The 25123-nt window shown below is 41.6% G+C and overlaps 1 protein-coding gene across 1 annotated transcript; it reads left to right on the top strand.

The window, feature by feature from the left end:
- Positions 1-3656: 3656 nt before the first annotated feature.
- LOC111815646 lies at positions 3657-25108 on the top strand (the record flags this gene model as incomplete). Its single annotated transcript, XM_023711113.1, has 5 exons — positions 3657-3800; positions 13790-13832; positions 14845-14899; positions 15090-15185; positions 16045-25108. Coding segments are annotated over exons 1-5 (9402 nt in total), but the record flags the coding sequence as incomplete, so codon positions are not given.
- Between the last annotated feature and the right edge of the window lie 15 nt (positions 25109-25123).

Raw genomic sequence — 25123 nt, 5'->3', positions numbered from 1 at the left:
CTCTTTTAATGTCAACTGCAGCATACAACTTATTTTTAAGTATGTGTAAAATTTTTATTTCTTTAAATTTTGTGTTCTTTCAGTGCTGTTGGAAATCAAATCTATGACGTTGCTCTACTGTGAAGCCACCACCTTCACACCAGGTGAATAAAAATTTAGTGCACAGAGAATGTATTTTTATATGAATATTTTATTAGTCCATTTTATGTTCCAAACAAACAAAAAAACCTGGGGGCTGGGGAGATAGCTTGGCGGTCTAAGTGACTGCCTGGTAAGTACAAGGAACTGGATTTGATCTCCTGTACTGCATGCTGTGCCACCCCTGGAACCCTGAACATGTTGAGCCAGCCACTGATACTGGGTGTGGTGGTGCATGCATGTAATCCCAGCACTGGGGAGGCTGAGACAGAAGGATCACTATGAGTCCGAGCTGTGTAGTGAGACCCTGTACCAAATAAACAAATGGACGAAAAGTGTTTTTTGTTTTTTTTAAAATACTGGATACAGGCTAAAAAGAGGTTTGTTTTCCACAGTTCTGGTCCAAGATCAAGGGACTGCATCTGGGGAAGCCTTTATGCTGGCAAACTCCTGAGGAGGGCAGGGCCACTGGGAGAGAGACCAGGAGCAGTGTGCTGGATGTCTCTTTTGGTTTCTCTCCTTCTTCTCCTGAGGCCTCAGTGTCCTATCACGGTCTTTACCTTGAAACCCTTGTGTAAGTCTAATTACCTGTCTGCTACCCTGAAGGCACCCCTTGTGAACCCCAGTACTTGGATTGAGTTTCTCCTAATGGTTCACAACAGGGATTAAATTTCAATTTATGAATCCGTGGGAGACAGTTCACATCCAAGACATAGCACCTATAAACAAAGGCTTGCTTTTATTTGTTTATTTATTTTGAGATAGGGTTTGTTTCACTATGTAGTTCAGGCTGACTTTGAACTCACTTTGTAGCCCAGGATGGCCTCCAACTCACAGTAATTCTCCTGCCTTAGCCTTCCAAGATTTTTTTTTTTTTTTTGTACTAGGAATTGAACCCAGAGATGCTAATCTGATGAGCTACATATCCAGCCCTTTTTGTATTTTTGTTTCCTTGTCATTGTTTTCACAACTCAAGACCTTTATTTTATTTATTTATTTTTGTATTTTAGGGAAGGATCTACAGGATGTTCAAGGTCTCACTACTAGATCAGACTCATAGTGATTCTCCTGTTTACAGCCTCCCAAGTGCTGGGATTACAGGCGGGCCCCACCCTACCCAGTCTCAATCTCTGTCTTTGCACACCCCCCGGGCAGGGCTGGCACAGCAGGTCTGGGGATTGAACCCCCGGCCCCTGTGCCTGCTTGCAGGTGCTTTAATCCACTGAGCTATTTGGCTAGCCCTTAAAACTATTATTGTACTTGTAGGTTTAAACAAAAATTAAACCCTTTTCTTTGTACTAGTAATTGAACTCAGAACCTTGCACTTGCCAAGCAGGTACTGTGCCATTGAGCTATATCCTTGGCCCCACAAAAAAGGCTGGCCTTTAACTCACTATGTAGCCTAGGCTGGCCTCAAACTCACAACAGTCCTCCTGCTTCAGCCTGCCAAGGACTGGGACTAGAGGTGTATGCTACCACACCTGGCTTTCAAGAACCTTCTTTAGGTTGCCTCAGGATTAAACCCTGAATCTTGCTCATGCCAAGCCAAGCAAGCATCCTACTGGTAGGCTATATCCCAGCCCTTTATTTTATTTTATTTTATTTTAAGCCAGAGTCGTGCTAAATTGCCCACGCTAAGCTTTGTGATCCTCCTGCCTCAGCCCTGAGTAGCTGGGATAACAGGTGTTCACCACCATGCCCCACTACTATGTCTGACTCCTAAGACAGTGCCTGCTATTCAATAGTCCACTGGACTGATTTGTCTACATTAATGTTCCTATTAGAAAAAAACTGTTGTAGCATTCTATTAAATTTGACAGAGTACAAGTTGATTCCTTGTGGGCAGGCCAAATAGCTCAGCGGATTAAAGCACCTGCAAGCAGGTGCAGGGGCCAGGGGTTTAATCCCGGGCCCTGCTGTGCTAGCCCTGCCCCTGGAGCACAATGAGCCAGCAATTGAGACTGGGCATAGTGGCACATACCTGTAATCCCAATTCTTGGGAGGCTGTAAACAGGCCCTGAACACCCTATAGACCCTTCCCTAAAAAAAAAAAGAAAAGAAAAGAAAAAGAAAAAATTTTTTAAATGTTGATTCCTTGTAAATTTTTTTGCATCAGGGATTAAATTGTTTGTTTTGTTTTTGAGATAGAGTCTCACTATGTAGCTCCGGCTGGCCTCAAACTCATGTAGCCCTCCTGCCTCAGCCTTCCAACTGCTGGAATTACAGGCATAGGCCACCATGCCCTGCATGTCTGGCCCTGTGTTCTGGATTATGGTTTGGAATATGTGACACCACTGATGCAGGGTAAAGAAACCCTCAACCTGCTAGATATCTGGGATGAGTTCACATTCTCTAAAATTAAAGAATTAGTTTTAGGAAAAACGGAGGTTAAGAGCTGAGTATATTTATTGGGGGAAAGAAAGCTTCTATCTGAGAGAGAGACGGAAGGGGTCCTGAATGGATTGCTGAGGAACCTGCATTTTCTAGGGGTTTTTATAGAGCAAATCCACAAGGTGAGCTGTGTCTAAGGTGGGAAAAATGGGAACTCACAAGGTGGGCATGAGATGAGATGAAACTATGGTCAGCCAATAAGATCACAAGCAAAATAGTTCAGGTAAAATTGATTAAATCAGGATCAAATGGGGAAGCGAGTCACAAAGCAAGCAGATATGAATATAGAACAGGGACTTATCCACTAGGGGGTTGGGTTAGTGATTCTTCCTGGCTTTTTCAAGGTGATTTATACCTGTTTAAAATATCAGTCCCTGATGTTTATCCTTAGCAGTTATGAGTGTATTTATTTCATATTTTGTCTCGAGGTCTGGCCCACAGGAAGTCCCTGTCTCTCCCAAAGTTTCAAGGTATCTCATGTTCCATCCTGGCTCCTTCCAGGTAACCCTGTCTCACTACCTATAATATTCCTGACTCGGGGGCCGGGAAGATGGCTCAGTGGAGTAAGCGCTTCTCTGGTAAGTGCAAGGGCCTGAGTTCAATCCCTGGTTCCGCAAAAAAGAAAAAATTCCTGACTCAGTTGCCTACAACACCATAACCGGACCTCTAAGGAGTGACTGATGCCCGAGAAATGTTCATAGTGCAGAAGAAGTTACTTGGAAGACCTGCTCCTTTGAAACTTTGCTTCCTTACACCCACTTAATGACAATTTATCCTAGACAAGTCATCAATGAGCTCTTCCTTGCGTTTGTTTTTATGGTACAAGGACTCTACTAAACCCCAGCCTTGTTTTTTTAGGCTTCATTACATTGTCCAGGCTGGGTTCGAGCCTGGGGTCCTCCTGCCTTAGCCTCACGAGAAGCTGCACTAGAGGCAGGTGTTGCTGCTCCAGGTTCCTTGAGCTTTACAGTGAGAGCAGAGCTGCAGCAGAGGGGCTGCCGAGGGTGTTGGAGCAGGCACACTGGCAGGCTCTGTGGGTTTGTGCTGGAATGCGCATTGTGATCTCACTTGGAACCACAGGCTTGAGCCAGACAGTTCTATGGCAGAGAAGGGCACAGGGTTGAGGGATGGCACCAATCTGGGAGCTGGTTATCAGACAGCCGCCCTATCTCAACCTTCTGCTGTCACTTGGTGCCCTTGTTTTGGGGGTCGGTGTGCTGTTTGCTACGTGTTACAGCAGGAGGAGGGGAGGAGCCAAGACAGACTCAGAGGTATGTGACCAAACTCTTCCTTGACACCCACTGCTGTGTTGCTGAGGCCACAGGGGAGCCCACGCTCTGGTTTAGTAGAGGGAACTGAGTCAGGGCTTGCGATGTCCTCAAATGCATTACTGCAGCCTGTGTCTTGGGTTCACTTCCACAAGCTCAAGGTCCAGTAATAGAGAGTGAGGGAGAGTGGAACACCACGCCCGCTCTAGGTACTCAGGGAATGGAACAGTGCGCACACCTGAGGCCTCTCAGCCTCACGGCAAGAGCAGGAGAGGACAGAGGAGAGGCGCCAATCTTGCCAAGACCTGGCAGGGAGAGTAGTGCAGACCAGGTGGAGTTGTAAAGGCCTTCTGAGAGAGCTCTGGGTTTTAATTTTAATTTATTTGCTGAGACCAGAGTTCACTATGTAGGTCAAGTTGACTTTCAACTCAGCAATCCTCCCACCTCAGCCATCCAACTGTTGGGACTATGGGCATGCGCACCACACCCAGCCCAATATCTGGAATGCTTGTCTGTTGCACTTCAAAAAACCAATTGTTTATTGTTTTATAATTTAAAAATTTATACCTATATAACAAAGAAGGTTTTAGGATGTTCACTGAAAACAACACAATGTGGGTGGAATCCTTATTTGCAATAGAAGTGTTGTAACTCAAAAATGAGGCAGGCTCGAAAAGAAAAGAAGAGCTTTATTTTTAGCTGGTACCCAGCGGCAGACACCCCGGCAAGATGCTGAGGTGCATGCTGGGAGGATGAGAGGAGTGGGTATTTAAGCCAATAACCCACAAAAGCTGATGTCAAGGGTTCGTCTAGGGGCTACAGTTGAAAAATTACCTGTTTCTAATGAACATTAACAGGTGCAGTAGTGGGTACAGTTTGTAGCTGGGAACGAGGGCAAGAACAGGGCATTGGGCCAGAACTAGATTCAGGTGTGTACAAAGGACTGCGTGAGAAAGGCCCAACTGCAGGTTCTCAAGTAGAGAAAGGGCACAGTGGAAAGTTACAGCATTTAGAATGGCGCATACAGAACAAGATGGCGGCGCATATGACAGGTTATAACAGTTAATAACGTTACAGTGGAATCAAACAGTTACAAAATTGGAATCAATTGCACAGATTATAACAAGAAGAACTGCTGGCCACCTGGTATCTATCTGTGTTTAACTTTTTTAGATGATGGATGTTAGTTTTCTAAATTGATTACACCAATTTATACTCCCGTGAGTAGTTTTGATAATCCAGTTATGCTACATTTTTTTCCTCTACTTTTTTAAAACCAGCGTCTCATAGTTTTATCCAAGCTGGTCTTGAAATCACCATATAGCCAAACCTGGCCTTGAATTCACAGCAATGCTCCTGCCTCAGCCTCCCAAGTGCCAGGACTACATGCTCGGCTGGAAATTCTCTTTTGTAGCCTGCCTATGCAAATGTTTTGTGTCTTTTTTTTTTTTTAAGGATTGGGTTGTCAGTCTTTCACTTACTGGTTTAATAAGAATTCTTTAAAAATATGAACAGGTAGCATGATGACATACATCTGTGATCCCAGCATTCTACAGTCAGAAGGAGGATCACTGAGAGTGGAAGAAGGCCAGGCTGGGCTATGTAATCAGTTCAAGCTGGAATATATAGCAATCTTTCAAAAAAAATATATAATGAACAGGAATCTTCTGCCAGGTATAGATATTAAAACTAAATTCTCCCGCTCTGTGCCTCACCTTTTAACTTGATAATAACAGCTTCACAGAAGTTCTGAATTTTATTTATTTTAATTTTTTAAATTTATTTTTGTTTGGTTTTTTTGAGACAGGGTCTCACTATGTAGTTCACTATGCAACCCAGGCTGGGCTGGAACTTGTGATTCTCCTGCCTCAGCTTGCAGAGAGCTGGGATTGCGGGCATGCACCACCATGGCTGGTGTGACATTCGTAATGCTAATGAAATCTATCAGGTTTTGCTTTTATGCCTAGTCCTCCCTTTTCTAATACCTCTCTTAGTATTAGAAATCTTTGACTACCTCTGGGCTATAAATCTTCTATGCCTCTTCTAGGAGTCTTACTTTTCTTTCCCTTTCACATTTAGGTCTCGGGGTCCATCTCAGAGTACTTTTCCTGTGATGAATGTAGGGGCCAAAATTCTTCCCCTAACCCTGTTTAGAAATCTAATTCCTTCAGTAGGGCAGGGTTTAGGGTAAAATAACCAAGACACTCACACTCATCTCAGATACAAATTTAAATGACATTAGGTGGGCGTGGTGGTGCATACCTGTGATCTCAGCACTATGGAGGCTGAGGTGGGAGGATCGTTGCCAGGCAGAGGCCAGCTGGAACTACATAGTAAGGCCTGTCTCAAAAAAAAAAAAAAACAAGGGCTGGTGAGATGGCTCAGTGGTCTAAAGCACCTACTTAGAACAAGCTTAGTAAAGCACAGGGACCGCGGTTCAATCCCCCAGCACCACATGCCAGCCAGCCCCGCCCCCTGGTGGGCTGAGCTGGCCACACACACACACACACACACACACACATAAATTAAATAAAATAAAAAAAAAAAAAACTAAACACTTTGTAGTCAATCAAGTTATTTAATTCATCATCATTACCATTGTTAGGGCTTTTTTTTTTAAAAAAAAAAATCTTTGTTTTATTTATTTACTTGGTACAGGGTCTCACTATGCAGTTCAGACTCGTAGTGATCTTCCTGTCTCAGCCTCCCCAGTGCTGCTGGGACTGCAGGTGTGCTGCCACCATGCCCAGTTTTGGTGGCCGGCAGGTCTCACCCTGTGTTCCGGGGCGGCTTGGCATGGGGTAAGAGGGACCAAACCTGGGTCCTTGTGCTTGCCGGTCAGGCCTTAGACCACTGAACTATCTCCCCAGCCCCTAGCAGGGCTTTTTTGCGAGGGTGTTGCTATGTAGTTTAGGCAGACTGGCCTTGAACTCAACAGCAGTTCTCTTACCTCAGTCTCCCAAGTCCTGGGATTACAGGTGTGCACCACCAAGCCCAGCTTAATTCATTATGATTGATAAATCAAAATTAAAGCAAAAATTCCTGAAGAGCAAAATATCAAAATTTTAAATGTTCTCTGCATTTGTCTGGCCCTCGCTACCTCACCCATCCCGGTTCTTTCTTCCCACACTGTTTACTGAGAAGGTTTTTGTCACTGGATCGCATTGGTAACTGGCCCAAAATCAGATAAAAGTGTATGTGTGGCCTATTTCGAGACTCTTTTTTTTTTAATTTTAGAACGGGGTCTACAGGGTCTACAAGGTCTCACTATGGGGATTGGACTCATAGTGATCTGCGTGTGTTCAGTCTCCCAAGAGCTGGGATTACAGGCACACACCACCACACCCAGTCTCAATTGCCACTTTGTTGCACCCCTGAGATGGGGCTGGCACGGGTCGAACCGGCTGCTGTGTCTGCCTAATCAGGCGCTTTAATCTGCTGAGCTATTTGGCCAGCCCTGGAGACTCAATTTTTCCACATTCATCTATTTGTCTACCCTTAAACTGAAACTTCACTGTATTTAATGATGTACCTTTGTGGCATCTTGAAATTGATTAATGTATGAGGCATCCAGTTTAGATCTTCTTGCAACTGTTATTCTAGATCAGTGATAGCAAACCTTTTAGAGACGAGTTCCCACACTGCACCCAAAACTACTTATTTACTGTAGAATGCCAACACTTCAATTAAATCCAAATACTGAGATTTTAGCTTAGAAAAAGACAACTGTTAATGGGATGCTCGGCTGTTCAGGCCACTTGGCTTGCGCAGCAACAGAGAGGGCTCTGTGCGCCCACTGCGGACTCGTGTGACAGGTTCACCACCACTGTTCTAAATCACTGATATTTTCCTGTAATTTTTTAATCATCCTGTTAATTGTCACACAAACACACACGGGGTGTTAATTGGGATGACACTGAATTTATAGTTTAGGTCCAAGATAACTAACATCCTAACAATGTTTTCCAATCCATGAATTTTTTCTCATTTATTTCAACTTTCTTCCTTTCTCTCAATAATAGTTAGCCTGCAATATACAGGGTTTTAAAAGGTTATATAGTAGTTAAAGTGTATTATTATTAGTGATAGTATATTATGGAAAATTTCAAACAAATCAAAAGCACATAGAAGTCAATAATGAATCTAAATGGGTCCATCACCTGGCTTGAACTCATGTTATTGTGAAGCGAGTCTCAGATAATATAACTTAGTTTCAAATGTTTTAGTGAGTATATCCAAAACATAAGAATTCTTTTAAAAATGTTTGATCAAAAAGTTTTGAGCACTACTTGGGTGGCTGAGGCAGGAGGACTGCTGGAGTCTTCTAGGAGTTTAAGGCTAGCTTGAGCAACATAGCGAGAGGGCTTAACCAAAACAAGCACGATAGTTACTCACAATACCACTGTTGTTGTTATTATTGAGCTTTTAAAAATCTCTTTAGTGTCTTACTGTAGTTTGGTCTGGCCTTGAACTCATTATCTTTTTTTTTTTTAAAGTATAACATTCAATTTATTATTTCGTTCCCAAGAGAGTTTTCTTCAGTCCATTAAGACCCAGCTCCCCTCACATGGGCTTTGGTGGAGGTCGTGGGGTGGCACTAGCAGGTCTAAATCAGGGTAGAGGAGTTCAGTCCTTGTGGGCTTCATGAGATTGATTCCTGACCACTTTGCTGTGATGGTACAACTCACACAGTAAAGCAGCTTCACATACAGCTTGGGAAGCACGTAAGTGTCGAAGACACTCGCTTCGGAAATGTCCCTGACAGCAGCAGCCTCCACTATGTTCCGAGTGACAAACTTCTTAATGACCTTATCCTTGGGTATGCACCAGGTGCAGTTCGTACAGCGAATAGGCTGCACACGACCGCGGCCCTTTTTGGCACGACTATTGTTCCTTCTTTTTTTCGTCATCTTGGAAAAGAGGACCCGAAAGAGGCTTGAACTCATTATCTATCCTAGGCTGGCTTCAAAATCATGGCTGTCTTCCTGCCTCAGCCTCCCGAGTGCTGGGATCATAGGCATGTGCCACCAAATCCACCATCACAATATCATGAGTACACCTAGAAATGTAACAATATTTCCTAGTCATATACCAATCAATATTCAAATTCCAATAGTTTTATAAATGCAATAATTTTATATTATTTGGAATCTGTTTGACTCAGGATCACATACTGAGATAGATTGGTGTGTCTATTAAATGTTTTCTAATCCATAGTTTCTCTGCCTATATTTCTTTCATTTTTTTTCCATTTGTTTGTGGAATAAATGAGTCATTTTTCCTTCCTTTTTTTTCCACTCAGTATTTTGGTGGTCACATACTCAGGTTGTTAGCTGACATGTCCATTGCCCTTTTGTGAATGAGCACATCCTATGGTTTTGATAGGTTTATCCTCAAATTCATGCTGCTAAGATTTGGTTGCCAAGGTAGCAGCTTAGGGAGGTGGAACCTGTTGAAAGATTTTCTTTCTTTCTTTTTTTTTTGCTGGTGGGGGGCAGGTTGAGACAGGGTCTTGCTATGTATTTTGGTTGACCTTGAGCTCACTCAAGACCAAGGCTGGTCTTGAACTCATATATAGACCAGGCTGGTCTTGAACTCATCCCTCGGACTGCTGGGATTACAGGCATGTGCCAGGATGCCTGGCTCGCAGGGTTTAATATTTTTGTTAAACTTGTTGCCAGGCATGGTGGCACATGCCTGGGATAGCAGCACTCAGGAGGCAGAGGCAGGAGGATCTTTGCAAGTTTGAGACCAGCCTGAGCTACAAAGTGAGCTCAAGTCCAGCCTGAACTACATAGCAAGACCCTGTCTCAAAAAGACAACAACAAAAAACCCCCCAACAATAATAAACCAACTGTGAATTCCTAGAATAAATATAGCATGTTCATCATAGTCTTCTTTTTTAAAGATGTCACTGTACTTAGTTTGCTATTTTGTTTGGGATTTTGTCTGTGTCCACAAAAGATGTGGAACTGTTACTTTTCTTTCTGATAATATCTTTATCAGATTTCATCCTGTCTCAAAAGATGTGTAATTATTTTCTAACCTAGGTCTGATAATTCTAATATCTGATGTATTTCCAGGTTTATTTCTGTTTTCTATTGTTTCTGTACAGGTGCTTATTTTTGAATAGTTAATATTTCTAAAACTGGGTTAGTTTTTACAAGTGATGGCATTTAAAAATGTAACTGCCAAGGTTCTTTTTTAGTTCTAGCAACACATAAAATAATGGTACACTTTAGATTTAATGAAATGCAATATCTATGATGATTTTCTGCAGTTTAGGAGAATATTTTGAAGCCTTAGAGGGTATTTCACTTGTTTTTGACTATGACACCATCCAGTGAGGACCACTTTTTTTTTTTTTTTAAATGTATTTGGTACAGCGTCTCACTACACAGCTCAGATGGTTTTCAGCCTCCCCAGCACTGGGATTACAGGATTACAGGCATGCACCACCATGCCTGGTCTCAGGGGCGAGGCCAGCTTGGCATGTGGTGCTGGAAATCAAACTTGGCCACTGCACTTGCCTAAGCAGGTGCGTAGTCCATGGAGCTATCCTGCTAACCCACCAGACCACATTAACTCATGGCTTAGAAATGTTGGGGAACAATTCAGCTGCTGTGAACTTGAGCTACAGATTCTGCCAAGGTCAGCATGTAGTTAATGCTCCCCCGTAACACTCAACCAGTCCCCTGAACTTCTCAGTGTGAGGGTGACTTTCCTCACTGTTCCTTGGGGGTAGGCATGATGGTACATTTTTCATTTTATTGCTATTATGAAGAATCTGTTGTGTTGTCTTAAATTTTATCTTTATAATTTTTGCTACAATAGAGAAATGCTATGGCTACTTATAAATTGTTCAGGTATTCAGAAATCTTGGTGAGGCCTGACATTATGTTGCTGAAGAGTGTCTTTATTATTTCAGTTACTTTTCTGCTTACTGGCTTAATAAAATGATCTATTTGTTTTTGCCCAATTTTGGTATTTTATATTTTTTATAAGAATTTACCATGAGTCAATCCCCTGTTCCGCCAAAAAAAGAAAAAAGAAAAAGAATTTACCATGAGAAGAAATAGTTGTACTAATAGTGTTTCGATAAGATATCATATCTGCATCTTGTGCTATGAATAACTACTACGAAGACAACAATATGCAATGTATTAATTATTGTAACTGTCCTACTAACTTGTTTTGAAACTGTCTCATTGCTATTTCTTTCTCAATAAAATTAACAGAAAAAGGGGCCGGGGAGATGGCTTATTAGAATAAGTGCTTCCCTGGCAAGCACCCAGTACCGAAAAAAATCAAATTAAATTAATAATTTATCTGTTGGCCAGTGAGATAGCTCAGCAGTTTAAAGCATCTTAGATAAGCTTAGGCAGACGCAGGGGACTGAGGTTTGATCCTGGTACCACATGCTGCACCATCCCCGCCCTAAGGACAGGCTGAGCCAGCAAAAAACAAACAAACAAACAAAAAAAAAACAAAACCTGTTTAGCTGGGAATGCTGGCACATACCTGTAATCCCAGCACTCAGGAGGCTGAGATAGGAGGATTGCCACAAGTTCAAGGTCAGCCTGGGCTATATAGGGAGTTCAAGATCAGCCTGAACTCCAGAATGAGACCTTATCTCACAAAAAAGAAAAAAAATTAATTGTTGCTTACTTTTTCATATGTTGTTATTCAAATTAGTTTATTCTCCTTACTGTCACATTTTTTTTATTTCACAAGATTTATTTTTGCTTTAATTTTAGACATTTGTACAAGGAACTTTTATAAAGTACACTGGTCTTTAGGACCTAAGGCGCAGGTGGGCGTCAGCTTTGGGTAGAGGCGCCATTGCTAGCCCAGCGTTCTGACGACAGCATCTTGTATGAATGGTTACAGGCTTGAATGTTAAAGATAGGTGGGTATTGGGAGGCACACCCCTAATCCAGCTACTTGGGGGGCTAATGCTGGAGGATTGCAGGGCAAGTTGAAGCCCAGTAGGGGCAATTTCGTGACACACCCTCATAGCGAAAAGGGGCTAGAGATTAGCTCAGTGAAAGAGCACTTAGTTTATGTGAGGCCCTGACTTTAATCTCAGTGCCACACACACACAAAGTAAAATAAAAGACTGTTAAACTTTGTGACAGAAATATATATTTAGGTGTGCAATAAATGGAAGCATGTAAAGAGAGAAGGAATCTCTAGTATGGCTTTTTAGAGTCCTCGGAACACTGTCTCAAGCATGCAGGCCCAGTCACGCTCCCTTTGTTACCTCCTGGTTCTAATTTTGTCTGTGTCTGAGGCATAGGATTTTAGCCAGGCATGGAGGTGTGCGTCTGTGCACCTGGCAGGCGGGGGCAGGAGGACTGCTGCAGGTTGGAGGCCAGCCTGGCCTATCCAGTGAGCCGGCCTGAACTGCATAGAGATGCGTGGTCTCAAAAAGAAAAACAAAACAAAATAAAACAAGACAAGAGAAAAAAAAATTTATCTCAGTATCAACAACTTTTGTACCACATTTCCACTGAACATGTAGTACTTGAGAATCCTGTTTTTTTTTTTTTTTCTTTTCCACAAAGTCTCTGTTCCACATATATGCTTCAGCTGGGCTTTGTCTTTCTTCTAACCTTGTTAACCCAAGATCCTCCCTGGTAGACAAGGAAAATGACCTAAGGACTTAGAGTACCTGGTCATTTTCTACTTGTTTTTTCATTTTCTCCTTATTTTTAGCCCATGAAGAGTTTCCTCACTTTCTTTTGAGGCATATTGATTAATTCAAGCTGACCCATAAAAATAAAAGGACTTATTTGAGGCCTTAGGAACCATAATTCAGAAGACAAGTGCTCAGATAACTCTGAATCAATGTTTTGAATAAGATAGAAATGGAACTAGAATGGGAAAGTAGCATTGATTTATCTATGCAATGACAAGGAAGAACAGATCAACATGACTGTTGAATATATATATATATATATATATATATATATATAATATTCTTGGGAAATTCTGTAGAGTAAAATTAACATTATACAATTAGGCATAATCTTGCTTTTGTCTTCCTTTTCAACTGTATCCTCCACAGGTTCCCAAAGATGCACCTGACAATCAAAACATGCTGATCTTCTCAGTAACAACTCTGGCCTACTAATTTTTCACCTAAAACTCTGCAGATTCTTCGAACTTTAGTAAAAATGACAATTAATTCTTCCCTTCTCTCTCAAGAAGTTAATCACTGTTCTCTGTATTCCCTAATATTTATCTTTCTCCCTTCTCTTCCCCTTTTCCTTCCTTCCTTTCCTTTCTTTAATTAAAAAAATTTCTCAGGCAAGATCTTTCTACATAGCCCTGGCTGGCCTTGAACTTGCTATGTAGCCTAGGGTGGCCAGTATTTCTGTTAGAGCTTTTACCATGTGGTATTTTAACTTACCCTGTTTAGGCAAGTGTTCCTTACTAGTGAGTAAAGGTCTATAGTATGGGAATCATACTAATCTTTGTAGCCTCAGAACCCCATATAATACCTAGAATTTAGTACTCAGTAAATGATGCATAAATGAATGTGGTGGTAATTAATGATATGCTTCTAGATGCCAGCTATTTTACTAATCTTTATAAGATGAGATATGCTGCTAATAAGTCGGTTAATAACATAACTCTGATGGGTAGGTAATCTTCAACTTGACTGGGCGGAGAGAGGCCTAGGAGAGCAGCAAAGCACACCCCTGCATGAGTCAGGTGGGTCCTGGGGGCATGACCTTAGGGACTATAGCTGCTTCCTGGCGCCTTCCTCTCTGGCTTGTCAAGGCTACCATGAGGTAAACAGCCTTCCTCTGGCATGCCCTGGACCACGATGGTTCTGCCTCCAAGTCAGCCCATCTAAGACTGAGCTCTCTGAAACTGGGAGCCAAACTAAACTCCTCCTCATTTAAATTTTGTGAATTTATCCCAGCAATATAAAGCTAATGCAATAACCTGATTTTATTTATTATTTTTTTTGTGATCTCTAGATTTCAAAGCAACGTAATTTGAAAAAGATCCAGAAATGCACAGGTCAGAACAATCTTCTCTTTCATTCTTCTGCTCAAGGCTAATGTGTGATCAGCTGTCTATCTACCTTAAAATTCTAGCCTTAAATAGCAGGTGGAAATTTCATCAAATGGGGAAGGTGAGCTAGGAAGGAGGGAGCAGGAAAGGGAGGGAAAAGGAAAAAAATGAGAAAAGAAAAAAAAAACAGGTGGAGGGAAGTTGAAAAAGGAGGATGTAAATGGAAGAAGTGTGCCTATTCTTTCATTTTATTTTGTTTTGTTTTTGAGATGTGTAGCTCAGGCTGGCTTCAAACTCATGGCAATCCTCCTGCCTCAGCCTCCCAAGTGCAGGGACTATAGGCCTGTGCCACCACCCTGTGTGCCTATTCCTTCTAGCATGTGTACTTCAAAGACATGTTTCCATGGTTCTTTTACTCATGGCTTCTTTTTTTTTCAATTTTTATGCAAAGACCAAAGTAAGGGAAAGAATCATGGTAAGCTAGGAGAACAGACAGAGATGAACTACTAAGAGTTTGGTAAGGGAAGAAGCCTCAGTGTCTTTTCTTCCCTACCATAGAAGTCAAATAGACTCCTCTGAAGGAAAAGATGCATCTGGACCTCTATTTCCCCCACTCCAACTTCTTACTTCCGTGATCATTCTGCTCTACACTAGGCCGACGTCTACCACCTGATTCATGCAGCATAGAATTATCTTTTTTTTTTTTTTTTTAAACTTGAGACCTAAACTGGGCATGGTGGCATATGCCTGTAATCCCAGCACTTGAGAGGCTGTAAACAGGAGAATCACTACAAGTCCAACCTAGTAGTGAGACCCTGAATGCCCTCTAGACCCTTCCCTAAAATACAGAAAAAATAAAAATAAAGTAAAATAAACTTGAGACCTGAGCTCCACTACCACTTAGCGTTATGATCTTGGGCATGACTTCATCTTTGTTTCCTAGTGTGCAAAATGAGAAGGTTGTGTTGGATGATGTCAATAGTCACAGTGCTAATAGATTCTTCCTCCTGATTCCCAGTCTCAGAGTCAGAAGAAAACCTCAGGATGGAATGCAGTGAAGATGACCTATCACAGTAAGCAAAGTTTGTCTTTAGCCTGCTAAACCAGTCAAACTGTAAAAGTTAGGAGTAAAATATTTGGCCCTCTTCCTTATGAGAGTTTTATATATATATATGTATAAAATCTCTCCTCTTAGGGTCTGTTTACTGATGCTTTGATATCATTTCCGTAACACTGACCACTGACATATTCTGTCTCATCCAGTATTTCAGGATTTCCTGCAGACTGGACCGAGGAATACAGACTGTGGTCAATGGTCAGGAGTCTTCAACAGATCATCCAACAATTGGAAAGTGCAAGGTGACCAAATATAGTTTCTGGATGGAAGATTGAAAGTTGTAGGGCATTTAGAAGGGAAAAAGAAGAGAGTAAAGGTAGGCAAAGAGGAAAAGAGGGTTCCCCCCTCCTGGTTTTGGGGATTGAACTGAAAACCTTTGCACTAGGCTACACCCCCAGGCCTTTAAAAAACTTTTAATTTTTTTTTTTTTTTGTTGTTGTTGTTCTGTTTCTTGAGGCAGGGTCTCACTGTGTAGTTCATCCTGGCCTTGAACTTGAGGTAAGCCTCCTGCCTCAGCCTGCTAAGCACTGAGATTACAGGCACATGTCACCATGCCTGGTTCTAAAATTTTTTGAGGCAAATACTCATTAAATCCATAAATTGCCAAGGCTGAGCTTGAACTTGCCCAGCCTCAGCTTCCCAGAGTGCTGATATCATAGGTGTTGTACCACTATGCCTGGCTTAAAGTGGCAGTGGCAAAAGTCCTGAGTTCAAATGGGTCAAAGAATTATTTCAAGAATAGTTGTCTTCCTTTGCCCAGTGGAAGAACTTTGCATCATTATTATTTTTTTTTTAATTTAGAGAATACTTTATTAGTTTCTGTAATCAAACCCACGTAGATAAGACCTTACATATTTAATACAGTGCGTTACCCCTGTACAAATGGAAAAAAAAAATTAAGTTTTAACGTTTCTTGACCAATATGGCTGTTAATTTCTGCATCATTATTTGATGAGAAGGGAAATAACTTTTTTCTTTTCCAACTCTCCCTCAGGCCAAAATTACTTTGCATTTGAAAAGGACACTTTTTTCCATTTGTGGTTTTATGCCTCCTTTTTTCTGACTCCAGAACAAACAGAAGTTTTTCTCTTTATTTCTTAGATTATGTCTTATGGAACTGTATTTGCTGGAGTCACAGGATGTGACTTCTTCCACCACCCCTCCTCTTGAGGCTCAGGATACTGCTCCATCCTGTTGCATCTGTGAGGAGACAGCGTATTCCAGTGATCACAGCATCTCTTCTGGATCATCAAGCAATAGCTCCAGCCTGTCTTACCTTCCTGCCTTCTTTGAAGAGACATCTTGGCAAGTCCAGAGTAATCGTTTGCCTGTTTCCCGTGGAAAGCAACCATCTGTGTTCAGGAACCAACGCACAACCCTGTCACCTTTTCAGCTGTCAGAGCCTGAGGGACCAGAACTTCTTCAGGATTTGGAAGCTGTTTCACACTTACCGCTACAAAATTATTTTATTCACACGATATTTAAATCCCCAACTGTTTGCAAACAAGAAGAAAAAACAAAACATAAGAGAAGGAGCAGGAATCCTTTGGCATTAGATTATGAGCCAAATTCTGTTTTGAATGAAAGACCACAACTCCCAGGGTGGTCTTTGCCCCAGCTCTCTCCTTTGGCTAGAGGGGAGCTAGAGGGCCATATGTCTTGGAAGGTTCGTACTTTGCAGGAACAAACAGTGCCTGTGCCTGTGAAAAAATCATGGGCAATGCTGAATTATTTGATTGAAGTACCAGGAGGTGTCTCTGAACTAGAGAACTCCCAAACCCAGTTATCTACACTCATTCATCAAAGCACTGAGCAAAATATGAATAATACATTCTCAGATCTTCTATCATCTCAGCTGCATATGAACACTGGAGTAGAATCTGGATTAAATAGGACAGAAACAAAACTTTCACTTATCTCAGGTAAACAGTTACAACATGGGAATGACCCCCAAATCCTTGGATCCAAACACTTGGTTACATCAATGAGCACTCCATCTTCCAGACATTTAGGTGTTAACAGAACTCAAGAAGAAAGTGCTTTACTGAAGAAGGACTCGAAACATGTGCTAGACCTTAGTGCAGAGCAGAGTGCCACAGATATTCCAGAAAAAAGCATTCAGCAGCATAATCCACAAGTGACTCATGTGGAGCTGACACCAAGGCTTCCTTATAAAGTCACAGATAACATCAAGATAACTCCATTGGCATTGCTTCAGGTCACGGATTCAATAGGGATGATTCCAGAATCATGTTCAGAAATGTCAGACTCTGTGGATTTGTTCCCACAGACCTTTAATCAAGTTGTAAAGCCAATGGAAGTCATGGAAACAGTGCATGTAACTCCCAAATCACCAAGTCAAATAACTGAATCAGTAAAGGTAACCCCCGAGACTCAGCAACGAGTTGTAGAACCAAATAGGATCACCTCAAGACTAAATCAAGTCATAGATAATGTGAAGATAACTCCTGTAGCCTTGCTTCAAGTTGTGGATTCTAAGAGAATGGTTAGTGAATCACATCCATCTAACGCAGAACCAGTAGGAATGACCCCAAGGCCACAATATGAGGCCATGGAGTCTGGGGAGATGAGTACATTGTTGGACACAATGATGCCACAACACGCAACTTTGGAAGCTGTGGAAATGGCCCCAGGGACAAAGCACGGAGTCATGGAATCAGTGAATAGGATTTCAGGGTCACAAAGTCAATTAATGGAACAAATAAAGATTACTCTGGACCTAATACAGCAAAACCCAGAATCATTGGAAATGACCTCAACATCATTACATCAGGTCATTGACCACATGAAAATAATCCCATTATTACAAACCATGAGTTTTGGGGAGATTCCGCCAGTCCAGACACATGATATAGAATCTGAGGGTTTTATCCCAGGTTCACAGTCTAAAATTGCAAATTTGACCCCAAAGCCAACTCAACCAGATGGTTTGACTCCTAGCTCTTCTACTGCTATCACTCCACTAGGAGTTGTAGAATCTGAGAGTTTACTTTCAGAATCACCACTTAAAGTGATGGAATCATCAAGGAAGATTCTAATACCATCTCACCAATCCATACATTCCCTAAATGAACACTCAACAGCACTGGCTGCACCAGCAGTTACAATCACAGAACATAAGAAATGTGTACAGTTGACACCATCACAACAACTTAAGCTTACAGATTCTACAGAATTATCCTCAGGATTGCAAACGGTAAAATATGAACAACCAATCTCAAGTATGAAATCTGTCTATCTGGCCCCAGAACTTCAATCACAGAGTGTAAAATCTGAGGAGTTAGCCTTCACAACACAGCTGCCAAGTAGCAAATCTATGGATATGATCCCTAATTCACAGTTTCAAGGTATACAGTGTGTTCATTTGGCTCCACCACCAGAGTGTCAAGATAAAAAAATGGTAGAGCTGACTTTAAGGCCACCACTGGAAAAATCAAAATCTGTGGAGTTGCCTCCAAAGCCATGGTTACAAAATGCCAGCTTGGAAAAGGTAGCCCAAGTACTATTGCCTAAAGACACAAAAACTGCTCAAGCGATAGAAGGTAGGAGGTCAACTTCTGAGACACAGGTGCAAAGCATGAAATCTGGGGAATTGATCCCAGGCACACACCTTCAACCAGTAAAATATATAGAGTTGGAACCTGATCAATCTCACCGTGCCACAGAACCTGAACAAGAGGCCCCACAGAAGCGAGTCTCAGAATCTTTAGGGATGGTCACAGATTTAGGATACCAAGGAACAGTTGCAAAATCGACCTCTGATACACGTCACCAAGTGGAAGCATCTATTGGGCTGACGCAATCATCTTTAGGAATTATCCCTGTTTCACTGAGCCAAACCTCAAAATCTATAAAAGCAATCCCATCATCATTTCAAGACACTACTGGGACTATGCTCTCACCTATAAAAGTGGTAGGGTTGACTCCAGAATTACAATCTACAGTAAAAGAATCTCTGGATTCGATACCTGGATCAGAGGTACAAAGTGTGAAATCAGAGGTATTGACCCCAGAGCCACAGCCCCAAGGTATGAAGCCTGTTCATCTGAATGGAGAACCACATTCACAAGCTACCAAATTGTTGGAGAGACCCCTAAAGTCAGACTATGAAGACACAGAAGCTGTAGGGTTATCGTTTCCTCAAGTCGATAAGATGCAGGAGGCTATCCAAGAACCACATTCACAGACTAGATCTCTTGAGTTGACTCTAAGACCAGAGATACAACCTGAGAAATCAGGTTTATTACTGAAAAATTTGAAATCTGTTGAATTAACTTGTGGGTCATCCCCATTAGTAGTAGAAGCTATGGAATTAATTACGGGATCAAAATCAAACATTATTGATGTGGCCTCAGGGCCACAGCTCCAGGGAGTAAAATCTAGGCAGACTTATCCAGAAGCACATTTGCAAGATACAAAATGTGTGATTGTAACCCCACCATCAAGCACAGGATGCATAGAATCTAAGAAACCAAAATCAGAGAAAATGCCACAAAGTATTTTATTGGGAGAATTGACTAACAGAGCAGAGCTTCCAAGTGTGAAATCTGTGGACTCAAATCTAGACTCAGGGCAATCAAATGTCAAGTCTTCTGGGTTGACTCTAGGGCCACAGCTGCAAAGTGTCAGATTTTCAAAGTTATCTCCAGGGTCAGTTCAGGGAGAAAAACCGATAGACTTAACCTTAGGGCCCCCACATTATGGTGTGATACCTGATGAAATGACCCCAAGTTCCCCCGTGCAAGAAATCAAATCATCAGAATTTATCCCAGGGTCCAAACATCAAAATGTCAGATCTGTACAGTCTACTCCAGTGGAACTAAAGTCAGGACCATGTTTGAAAGAAGTCAAATTTTCAGATTTGATTTCAGATTTAAAACCTGGAGCTCAACTTCAAGATACAAAGCCTAGAAGGTTTGTAACAGAATCCTCTTTGCACTTAAGTCAAGGACTACAGGTTGAAGATATAAAATCTATTGTGTCTACCAAAGGATCACATTTTCATAGAATGAAGCCTATGAAACTGATCTCAGAACGACAATTTCAAGATGTAAAATTTGAAGAAGTAAATCAAGGGCAGAAAAATACCAACTTTTCAGAATTAATAGCAGAGCCAAGCCTTCAAGGTGTCATATTCGGGGAGCAAATTAGTGGTGTGAATTCTGCAGAAGTGACTCCAGAGTTAGAGTGGTATGATTCCAAATTAGCAAAGATGTCGCCAGGGTTTCAAGATATGAAGCAGGTGGCGCTTAAAGGGCCATGGCTACAAGATGTTTTAAATTTAACACCAGGAACTCAACCTGGTGAGAGTATGAAATCTCCAGAGTTAAACTCAGGGACACAGCTACAAGGTGTAAAATTTTCAGAGCTGACCTCACAGCCAGAGAGACAAGGGGTTAAACAGCAGTCATTAGTACCAGAATTATGTTTTCAAGATGGAAAATATGTAACAGTGAACCAAATACCTGGATTTGAAGATGAAATTTCTTATAAATTAGTCTCAGAGCCACAGATACCAAATGTGGAATCTATGGAGTTGTCAAGTGGGACACAGTCAACAGGTGTAAACCATCCCGAGTTGGCCAGGGGGCAATGGTCACAAGGTACAAAATATTATGAATTAATCCAAGAGCCACAACTAGAAGATATAAAACCTGTGGATCAGACCCCAGTCTCAAGGCCTCAGGGTTTAAAATCTGGGGAGCTGGTCTTAGAACCACATACAAAAGTTATGATGACATCTGTGGAGGTAAGCCCAAGGCCACATTTGGGAGACAGGACTTCTATGAAGTTAACACCAACGTCAAACTCAAGAGAAGTCAAATCTATGGTGCTAGACCCAGGGCCACAGACAGGAGGCATACAAACTCTGGAGCTGGCCCCAGGTTCAGAGCTTGAAGGTTTAAAATCAGAGTTGATGCCTTCAGGATTACAGTTGAAAGATAAAAAGTCTGTGGTCTTAACTCCAGGACCATGCCTAGAAGGTCTGAAATCCATGGAGTTAACCTCAAATCCCCAGCTAGAAGATGCAAAATCTATGGAGGTGACACCAGGTTCAAGAATTCGAGATTTGAAAACTGAGGAGTTAGTTCCAGGTACAAAGATTCAAGATTTGAGAGTTATGAAACTGAAACTTGGGCAGAAGATACAAGGCAAGGATTCTATGGCTTTTCCACCAGATCCATTGCCTCAAGTTGTTAAATCAAGGGAGGTTCTTGAAAGTCCTCAAACCCAGAGTATGAAAACTGAGGAACTTACTTCAGAGTCACAAATACAAGATATGAAACTTGTGGCTATTACTCCACTTACTAAGCCACAAAATTTAAAATCTGTAGAGGATACTCCACATGCACAGCTACAATGTGAAAGATCTATGAAGTTGGCCTCAAGGCTAGAAAGGCAGGAGGCAAAATCTGTGAGTGTAACTAGAAGACAAAGTTTTCAAGGAGTAAAACCTGTAGATTTAGACCAAAAGCAACGATTTCATGGGGTGACACCAGTGAGTTTAACTCTTAATCCTGAACAAGATAGCCAGATATTTGTAAATTTACCAGGATGGAAACATGTAAACTTAGAACAACTGAAGAGAGGATTTGAGTCAGACAGTATAATGTCTTTGGAGTTAGTTCCAGAGCCAAAATCTAAGTGTATAAAATCTGTACACCTTAATTCCAAGATACAGTCAAAAGATATGACATCATCTGAATTGGTTCCTGAACGAGTTATTCAAGATGTAAGAGCTAAAGCACTCAAGTATGAACCACAGTTGCAAAATAGGAAATCTCCCAAGTTGACCCCAGGACCACAGTTTCAAGATATAAAAACTGTAGAGTTAAGCAAAGAGCCACAGATTAGAAATATGAAAACTATTCAGTGGATATCAAAACCTGAGTTTCAAGGTATGACCTCTGCAGGGTCAAACCTCAGATCAAAATCTCAAAGTATGAAACCTGCAGAACTAAAATCTTCCACAGAATTAGGAGGTATGAAGTCATCTCAATTGACTGAAGGGCCTAAACTTCAAGGACCAAAATCTACAGAGTTTAATACTAAATCACAGTTACAGTGTGTGAAAACCCCTAAATGGTTCCCAGGACAATGGCTACAAAACAGAAAACCATTTGCATCAACCTCAGGGCCACAGCTTGGAAATATGAAATCTTTGCAATGGATACCAGGACCTGATTTCCAAGGTGTGAAATCTGTAGGGTTAAATCTAAAAAAGTGTCAAGGTGTCAAACCTAAAAAATTGAAATCTTCCACACAGTCAGGAGGTATGAAGTCATCCGATTTGATCCAAGAGCCAAAATTTCAAGGTGCAAAATCAATAGAGTTTGACCTTGAGCCACAGGTACAGTGTGGGGAAACCCCTGCATTAATCTTAGGGTCAGAGCTACAAAAAGGAAAACCTTTTGGATCAGCCTCAGACCCACAGCTTCAAGGAAGGAAATCTACAGAGACCTACCAAGGGCCACAGCTTGCTAGTATGAAGTCTATTGAGTGGATGCCAAGACCAGAGTTCCAAGTTATAAAATCTGTGCTAAATTTTGGGCCACGTTCTCAAGGTGTCACAGCTGTAGAGCTGAAACCTTCAGAGTATTTGAAAAATGTGAAGACATCCGAGTTACCTCCAAGGTCAGAGCTCCAATGTATACAATCTTTGGTGTCACTCCAAGAATATCAGCCTCAAGGGCTCAAACCCATTGAAATGAAATCTGGGCCAGAGTGCAGAAGTATGAAATCATATGACCAGACCTCAAAGTCAAAGCTCTGTGATGTAAAATCCATGGTGTTGAAACCACAGCTTCACCTGCAAAATGTGAAATCTGAGTTGGTTCCAGGACAACAGCTTCAAGCAAAACCTTTAAAGTCATCCCCAGGAACACAGCTTCAAGGTATGAAGTCTGTAGTGTCTATTCAAGAGCCACAGTTTCAAGAAGTGAAATCCAGAATATTAAGCCATAGCCCAGAACTACAAAGTAATGAAAATGGAGAGCTGAACTCTCTACTATACTTGAAAAGTATGAAACCACCTGAATTTGCTCTTCAGACGAGACCTCCAGGCATGAAATCTGAGGAGTTAAACTCTGGGCCTCAGTGGCAAAGTATAAAATGTTCTAAGCTGACACCTGAGATAAAGCCCCAATATATAAAATGTGTTCAGTTAAGCCCCTGCTCACAGTTGAAAGGTATACCGTGTTCTGATTTGACCATGCAAAACAGGGTCGAATGTGTCAAATCTACAGACTTCAGGCCTCAGCCACAGTTGAAAGGTATAAAATCTTCTGAGTCAACCCCTAGGACACAACTTCAAGAAGCAAAACTGATGGAATCCAACTTAGGCCCACAGTTGCAAGATGTAAAATCTTCTAAGTTGATCATGGGTATAAAGCTTCAAGATGTAAAATCTATGCATTTCAGTTCTGAACCAGATGTACAAGGTGTGAAATCTCCTGAGATGATCCTAGGGACAGAACTTCAAGGTGTGAAGATAGTGGATTCCAACTTTGGACCACAGATTCAAAGCCCAAAATCTGAGTTGGCTCAAGGGACAAAGTTTCAAGATGTGAAGTCTGTAGAATTCAACTGTGATCCAAAGTTAGAAGGCACAATATTGGCTTTATTACCAAAGACAAAGCTCGAAGGTGGGGAATCTGCAAAATTCAACTCAGGCCCCCAGTTGCAAGATGTAAAATATTCTAATCTGGTCCTCGGGACAAAGTTTAAAGATACAAAATCTATAGAGTTTGGTTCTAGACCATACGTACAGGATGTGAAATCTGGCATAATCCCAGAGACAAAGCTTCAAAAAGAGGAAGTTGGAATTATGCCTCAGTTACTGCAGCAAGGTGTGAAATCTCAACTGACTCTAAGTAAGGTACGAGATAGGAAGCCTTTAAGGTCCAGCTCTGCCCCACCATTACAAAATAGGCAACTGTCCATGTTGACACCACAAATAAATGATGAGGGTATTAAATCTGTGCAATTCAACCCAAGCACTGAGTTGCAAGGTGTGAAATCTGAGTCTAAAAACCTACCAACAATAAACTTTACAGAGGTCAACGATGGCTCAGAATTGCAGTTTGCAAAACTTTCTTCTGAACTCAATGCTGGAAATCAGCAAGATAAAAAATCTCATAGATTGGGGCAATCACCACAAATTGAAAGTGCAAAATTTGCAGTGTTCCATTCTGGGCCACATCTGCAATATATAAAATCTTCAGAATCATGTCCAGGGACAAAGCTTCAAGGTGTGGAATCTATGGAATTCAATTCTGAACAGTCACAAGATGTGAATTCGGAGTTGTGTCTGAGAACAAAGCTCCCAGGTATGCAGTCTTCAGAGTTCAACCATGAGCCTCAGTTAGAAAGGATAAAGTCTTTTGAGTTGTGCACAGAAAACAAACCTCCAGATAAGCAGTCTCTGGAATTCAAGCAAAAATCTGAATTAGAAGTTGGGAAACCTGAGTTGGATCCAAGATCACAAATTCAATGTAAAAATTTTATAACCGTCAATACTGGGTCACAGTTACAAGGTGTAGAATCATCTGATCTGAAACCCACAACAGAGTTTCAAGATATAAAATCTAAGGGGCTCTGCCTTGAACCGCATTTGCAAGGTATAAACTCTTTTGAATCCATTTCAGGACTAAATCCTCAGTGTGTAAATTCTACTGAATGTAACCCTGAGCCACATTTCAATGGTGTGGATTCTCCTGCATGCGCTCTGGAGCCAAGACCTCAGTATATGGATTCTGCTGGGTGCAACCCTGAACCACATTTGCAAGGGATGAATTCTTCTGCCTGCACTACAGGAACAAAACCTCAATGTGTAAATTCTACTGGATGTAATGCTAGGCAACCTTTGCAGAATGTGAATCATTTTGCATCCTCTTCTGGGTCAAATCCTCACTGTATAAGATGTACTAGTTGCAACCTTGGACCACCTTTGCAGTGTGTGAGTACTTCTGCCTCCTCTTCAGAGTCAAAACTTCAGTGTGCAAATTCTACAGGGTGCAACACTGAGCTACCTTCTCAGGGTGTGAATACTTCTACATTCTCTCCAGAGCCAAAACCACAGTATGCAAATTCTACAGGGTGCAACCCTGAACCATATTTACAGGGTGTGAATTCTTTTGCACCCTCTTCAGGGCCAAAA

Source organism: Octodon degus, unplaced genomic scaffold, assembly GCF_000260255.1.
Source record: "Octodon degus isolate 3935 unplaced genomic scaffold, OctDeg1.0 scaffold00019, whole genome shotgun sequence".
NCBI classification, from domain to species: Eukaryota; Metazoa; Chordata; class Mammalia; order Rodentia; family Octodontidae; genus Octodon; species Octodon degus.
Note: the sequence above shows the minus strand (reverse complement) of the source record. Positions and strands in the feature narration are given on the sequence as shown.